The following is a 7506-nucleotide window of genomic DNA, read 5'->3' on the forward strand; positions in this document are numbered from 1 at the left end:
CTAAAAGTGGGCGCTAAGCTTAGTTCACAGTGCCTACGAAAGGGTTAAATGATTCGAAGTAACATCTTCCCTTGGCGAAAATGCCTTTTATTTTTGCCGTTCGCTGAAAAGGTAGAGAGACCCTTCTGTCAATTATGATAGGAGTATTTTTGCTAATTATGATAGAAACATTTTTGCCAATTGCGAAGAGAATGCTGTAATTGAAATTCGAAGGATGCGTATTAGTTCTCGCTCCACGGTGGCATGTGTTTCAGTAATTTCAAAAATTCGCGTCCGTAGTCAGATGATTTTTAGGAAAAAACATTTTCTTTTGTAGCCACGCAACTTATAATTGAGTTGTCGAGACCGAAAAGGAAGCGAAGGGCAAAGGGCAAGAGAACGAAAAAGGTGTATGGTAGCAAATCATGGTAATTATTACGTCGATATTGGTATAAATTCTCCGAAATAACTGTTGCAATTTTAGTAGCAACTTGCGGTACAAAATATCAGATGCAAATTATTCGAGAAAATATTCCTCATAGAATTCGTAAGCACGCGAGCGAGCTAATAATAAATTTGTTCGGACAACTTGTTTTCCAACTTATTAAATTACTAATCTTCTTTTTCAAAAACAATGCCGCGTCTCTTGCAGCTATTTTGCAAAACACTCGAAGAAGAAGCAAGCTCACGAACATAGAAAATACGAGCGGAGAATGAAAAGAAAAAAGCTGAGGAGAGGAGGGAAACAATGTCCACCGAGGACGTCGGATTCCGATAGAACTATCATCGTGGTAGATTTAAAGTCCAAAAATAAGTGAACAAAAATTATTGTAGTATCACTTCGTAAGATTAGCATAATCTTCTCGATATCTATTCACGAAGAAGAATGCAATACTTTTTTTTAAAATTAATTTAAAAATTAATCTAAATGTCTCGGCACTACTCTCGTGATCGGAGCAATGACCTTTGTTGTATTAAAAAAATCACCAAATCGATAGCAAATAGAATTGGACTAATTGTAATTTCAGATTTTCTTGCTCTTTTGTCTAGTTTCGTGTTTGCTTACCGCATATTATGTCCAACGTAGCTCGTTTCACGTACGGAGAAATATCGAAAGAAGATTTGCCGACTTCTTTCCTTAGACAGGATATCAATATTCCAACTTCTCTGGTCGCTGTCTAGAAGTACACCTCTAAAAGACCACTGTGAAACGTTGGTGTTAACAACTTCCTCCGTGAATGCCATTTTTCACCTGGAACAGAAATCGTTATACTCTTTTTTATTCTTCTTTTATTTTTTGATATGATAGGACTTGTTCATTCTGGAAATTGTTTTTTCAATTTTAACGCATCTTTCAAGATTTTTAATTTGATCGAATTAGTAGACATTTTTCAACAGAAATACGATTGGATGATAGGATATGAAGAAATTGATTTAATTGATTTACGGAATGAATCGCGAATGCCCGTTAAATTCGGTCTCTCTTCTAATTTAGTTCGATTGGAGAGTGATGATTTTTTTTAGAGAAAAAAAGAATTTTAGAGTTCTGAGAGAAAAAGAATTTTAGACTTTCGAGAACTGTAGATTTGCGATAAAGATAAAGAAAGTGTACGTTCCATAGATTCATATCGATTTAATCTAATAAGAATTAGCATTTCTAAACTTTCGAATTATTTAAAGAAAAAAAAAACTGAATTCGCAACAAAAAATTGTGAGAAGAATTGTTTGAATTCTTCTTATTCGATTTCTTCTTCTTTGAATTCTTCTTATTCGATTTTTTCTTCTTTGAATTCTTCTTATTCGATTTCTTCTTCTTTGAATTCTTCTTATTCGATTTCTTCTTCTTTGAATTCTTCTTATTCGATTTCTTCTTCTTCCAATTCTTCTTATTCGAATTCTTCTTATTCTATTTTTGTATTCAATTCTTATATTCAATTCTTATATTCAATTTATGTATGCAATTTTTGTATTAAATCTTTTCATTCAAAAATAAACAAAATAAAATAATGAGAAAATGAACAAAATAAAATAATGAGAAAATGATCAAAATAAAATAATGAGAAAATGATTAAAATAAAATAATGAGAAAATGATCTAAATAAAATAAGGAGAAAATGAATAAAATAAAAGTATGAGAAAATGAACAAAATGCAAAATGCTTACCAGTGCTAGTTAACAAGCCGGAGCCAAGCCATGGCTGCAGATATTCGTATTCCAGACTTTTGTCAATGTGAACGCTGCTGCTCAATAATGGCTGAACCGCTTCAGCTCGTGTGTGTGTGTGTGTGTGTGTGTGTGTGTGTGTGTGTGTGTGTGTGTGTGCCTACCCAGATTAAGTACATATCTCCCAACTCTTTTCCCCAGTTGATCATCTTCTTGAAGGCTTCTGTAACAGATCAGTTAGCGTTAGGAAGATCAGTAATGCTGACTTGTGTTGTTTGTTCTTTGCATTGTCAGCGAGAAAAATCAATTATACTGATCTCTCCGTGTGAAAGCGACTACTAGAGTAGTAACATTTACATAAACACTTTTAACAAGATTTTACGTTAATTATATTGCACTGTTTTTCTTCTGTATTGTTTTCGTTGAGTTTTGTTTTATCGCGTTTAGCGTTATCTTTTTATTTTTAAATTAGAAAAAGATACAGATTCGTATTGTATTTGTTATCTTCGTTCTATTAATAGCTGGTTCGTTGCCGCGAGTTTCATTAATCTGTGTCGCGCAGTGAGAATTTCACTGTTGAGAACGGAATTTCGCGCTGTTCGAAAGAATCTCTTCGATATCATCCTGTGCTATTCGACCAATAACGATCGTTGACCCGAGCCAGCGTGCAGAAATAGATCTTTGTCAGTTGTATTGAAGGTCATTTATAATTATATCATATCTCCAATATATTATAAATTTGATTTACAATATAGCAGATTTCTCATAGAAATTTAACTTTTTCTTCGACTTCGTTTTTTTATTAGAAAAAATTTAATTGGAAATTCTAAATTATAATAGAAATTATAATCGAAATTTAGATTGTTAAATCGAAACCGGTATATTTTAGTCACATTGGCACGATCCTTTTTAAAATGTGAAGAAAGAAAAATTCGCGTCTAGATTGAAAAAAAATAGCGATAGCTTTTTAAACGGCGTTGTTTCAACGAACAACTTTTATCCAGGGGTTGTGTTCGTACGAAAAATCGCATAGAATTACATGCAATTACACGGTACAGTAGAGTTATTCAGGACGCAAGCGACATCGACCTGCTTCTTCTTTCGTCCCGTTTCGTCTCGTGAGAGGCTCTCGCGATTATCTTCAGCATTCAATACACACTCGAGGTGGATAAATCTTTTTTCTCCTGATTTCTCCCCCCGCTTCCTTTCGCGCGTGCACTCGTGCCGCGCGATATTCCCACGCTTCTCTCATATTTAGAGCAGGCTACTTATTTCCGAACTACATACGCGCGCTTTATCTTTTCTGATTAACGTCCGATTTGTTCGCCGACCTTATTAACGGTCTCGCGATAAACAAATGCGTTTCGTTTCGTTTCGTTTCGTTTCCAAAAGGACTTTGACTTCTCTCACTCGACGCGATCATTAATTAGCTGTGATCCCTTATGATCTTCTTCGTAAAATGCAATTCACGAAAACATCGTCTCTTCTTCCATGCGAACGAGTCGCCTTAGATCCGATACAGTTTCTCTTTTTTTAGTCGTTTTGCTTCATCTCGAATTATAGTCCGATCGGTGCAACCGATTCAATTGTCTCGGACGTTTTACCGTCGATTTTATTGCCTATTTTATTACCGAGGCGAATTTCTTTTATTCGAACGGAGATCGCAAAATATTGTTAAAAAATCGAGTGGAAGTTCTGAAATATTCTAACGAAGATTCTAAAAAATTTTAATGGATGTTCTAAAAAATTCTAGTAAAGATTCCAAATAGTTCTAATAAAGATCCCAAACAATTCTAATAAAGATCCCAAACAATTCTAATAAAGATCCGAAACAATTCTAATAAAGATTCCAAATAATTCTAATAAAGATTCCAAATAATTTTAATAAAGATTCCAAATAATTTTAATAAAGATTCCAAATAATTCTAATAAAGATTCCAAATAATTCTAATAAAGATTCCAAATAATTCTAATAAAGATTCCAAATAATTCTAATAAAGATTCCAAACAATTCTAATAAAGATCCCAAAACATTCTAATAAAGATCCCAAAAAATTCAATTAAAGATTCCAAAAGATTCTAACAATTCGAATAAATATTCTAGAAACTTCAAATAAAAATAACGATGCTTCCCAAAATTAATTAAGACAGTTCGTCATATAACTATTCGGTTTTGCATTCCAAAGAGTTTTCAAAATGTATGCACCGTTCCATCGTGTTTTACTCGACTTTTCGTTTCTATTATTAGCTTCGATTTAGCAAACGGGAGAGAGAGAGAGAGAGAGAGAGAGAGAGATTCTTCCATTATTCCCCGGCTTGTGCTGCAATAAACCACAAAAATGAGGCTACTTAATTTTTAACAAGATAAAGCACGTCTCGCTATCGCGTCTTTTTCAATGCACAAGTTTTCCTCAAATACTCGAGATATTTAAACTCTCCCGAGAAAACTAACTCGCCAATCTCCCGACATATTGCTATCGCAACTTTCTCTCAGCGTTGCTCGTTAATTAATCGAAGCTGCTCACACTTGTTCATTGTCAATGTCGATACACCTCCTCGCTCGATTAGCGCGTTTCTCCGCTTTCCGACCCCCCCGGGGTTATCAATCGAATCGTGTCAAATTGAAAATAAAACTACACGGACGGGTAACCGATGATATATTTCACTCACTCCAGATGATACATACATCGTGTACCAGATATTTCACGCGTCCGTGACACATTTCTCTGCACTTTTTCTATACGTCCTCGGTGCGTTGTTCTTTCTTTTTATACGTGCAACAAATACTGTGCGAAACATTACATAAATTGTACTTTGCGATCTCTCTCGCATTACTGTGTTCATCGTTGTCGGCCACTAACATTCGTATAATACAATTCGGTGAGAATTCTTCTTTTCGAATTAGATGATTCCAGCTTCGCGTTGCCATAATTTCCTGTTATTGCGGCAGGGAAAATATCGAACTCTCTAAAAGAGATTTTCGGAAAAATTGCAAATATATTTTCTTCAATTCATTCGAATTATTCGTAAAATGGAATTACATTTCTATTCAACCTACTCCTCGTAGAATTTATAAATTATTTTGCACAAAGATCCGCAGACTAGTTAAGATCGATTATTTAATTTGGAATTTACCGATCCTTCGAATCGATAATCGGTATGTGTAATAGAGATCCTTTCTCGGATGTTTATGGCAAAATTTGAAACAAATTTAATATAGTACATAAACTAAAAGTACTTTAAAATGTTCATTTTGTTAATCTATTAAAAGATGATCAAAGAAAAAATCAAGCGTAGTTAGTTTCTATATTATTCCTTGCTTTGGGTGCAGAACATTTTCATTTTGCATAAAAATCCGCGGTCGTTCTCTTAATAACGGTAAATTAAAAAAAGACTCTTCTTCCAAGCAATATCAAAGTTAAAAAAGATCATTTGCTTTTTTTTGCAAGTAACAGCAAAATTAAGAAACGCCATTTTTTCCCAAGTAACAGCAAAATTAAAAAAAAACACTTAATTATTCAAAGTGTGTCGATTTACACGTTCGCCAAGCATAATGTCGTACTATAAACACCGTGGGAATAGGGTAATGGAGTAATAGCAACTGTCTACTCACGTTCCGGACTGCAGCACAGCTCGTAAGCATTCCCGATAATTGGAAACGCGGCCGGAGGGTACGGCACTTTCCTAAGGGCGTAGAGAAACTTGCCGCGTCGCACAGCTAGGAAAAGTATGATGGTGAACAGGCACATCGACAGGGTCAACGTAACCCAAGAGGCTCCCATGGTGAAACTCGCTGGCGGCATCTCGAATGCGTTTCCTCTCATAGAAAGATCGAACGTCCGGTTGTTCGCATATTTCTGAAATTCCAATGGCCTTCGCGACGCTTCGCCGGTCAGCTAGCTCGCTCGCGCTGTAAGCGGATCGCTTCACACTAATCCGTTCTTCTAGGAGGAACCGCGCGCTGCTCGGATCCCCCGTGGAGAGGGTGAGTCAACCCCTGGTGATTCAATCTACTAATTAGGAGCCGCTACGGCGGCGGCGGCGGCGGCGGCGACGGTCGCGACACTTGTTGCTTGGAGGTGGCCGGAAAATGGTACAAACTTTTGCAGAATGGTACAAATTCTTCTAAAAGGGTACAAACTCCTTCAAAATGGCATAAACTCCTTCAAAATGGTACAAACTGCTTCAAAATGGTACAAACTGCTTCAAAATGGTACAAACTCCTTCAAAATGGCACAAACTGCTTCAAAATGGCACAAACTGCTTCCAAATGGTACAAACTCCACCAAGATGGTACAAACTCCTTCAAAATGGCACAAACTGCTTCAAAATGGTACAAACTCGTCGAAACTCGTTCCAATGGACAAACTTTTTAAAACGGTCGAAACGGATAATCCCTTCGAAACTGGTGAAAACGGACAAACTCTTCGAGACTGGTCGGAACGGACAAACTCTTCGAGACTGGTTGGAACGGACAAACTCATCGAGACTGGTCGGAACGGACAAATACGTAGGAACGTTGAAACTCCTTGAAATCGTCGAGAACAATTGGAGGAAGACGAAGACCTCGGGCGTCGTGTGCAACGCGTATCATCGAATAACTCCCTCGGTTATACGTTGCCCGTACCAAACAGTCTCCCTTATATACTACTGAATACTCTGTGCACTACATCAACCAGTAGTTAACTGTGGTCAGTGGTTAACTCTCCCACCAAGAGAAACAAACACGTGGGACGTGTGTACAACACAGCAGCAACATGTGTGGAGGTGTCGGAACACTCTTGGTGGTTCCTGGTAACGAAGGTATATTGGCCGTTTATCCCGCGAAACACAACACGCCCGCGATGCGAGCTCGCGCGCGTGTTATATGCGCTGTCAACGTTGAAATTGCTCCGTGCATCGGAAATCACAGAAATGCACCCACACGGTTTCCTTATTCCTGTTGTCTGTTATTGTGCCGGTACGTATCGGAGCAAACGCGTACATCGCGTACGTCGACCAATCTTATTAATAGACCGCGGATCTTATGCATTCGGGTAAAAATGGATGCGTCGAGTAGCTTTTGTTATTTCATTTTATTTTGTTCCATTTTATTTTGTTCCATTTTATTTTATCTTATTTTATTTTATTCTTTTTATATGGACCTCGAATCTCTTTGCGCGATTGCGTTCAAAGTGGATACACCAAATATTTTGTATTATTTTATTCTTGTTACTTGTTACTTTATCTTCATGCTACTTTACGCGTTACTTTATCTTTGTACTACTTCATTTTATTTGTATTACATTATTTTATCTTTATACTACTTTATTTTATTTTTATACCACTTTATTTTATTTTTATACCACTTCATTTCATTTTTAC

At 36.5% G+C, this 7506-nt stretch overlaps 1 protein-coding gene across 1 annotated transcript; it reads right to left on the bottom strand.

The window, feature by feature from the left end:
- Nucleotides 1-1157: 1157 nt before the first annotated feature.
- On the bottom strand, nucleotides 1158-5980 carry LOC143260996 (cytochrome P450 4C1-like). Its single transcript, XM_076527632.1, has 3 exons — nucleotides 5756-5980; nucleotides 2143-2241; nucleotides 1158-1231 (listed from the first exon to the last, which is right to left on the bottom strand). Exons 1-3 carry the CDS (start codon nucleotides 5964-5966, stop codon nucleotides 1158-1160), a joined length of 384 nt encoding a protein of 127 aa, XP_076383747.1. The 5' UTR covers nucleotides 5967-5980.
- Between the last annotated feature and the right edge of the window lie 1526 nt (nucleotides 5981-7506).

The sequence above is a fragment of the Megalopta genalis genome, unplaced genomic scaffold (genome assembly GCF_051020955.1).
Source record: "Megalopta genalis isolate 19385.01 unplaced genomic scaffold, iyMegGena1_principal scaffold0029, whole genome shotgun sequence".
Taxonomy (NCBI): Eukaryota; Metazoa; Arthropoda; class Insecta; order Hymenoptera; family Halictidae; genus Megalopta; species Megalopta genalis.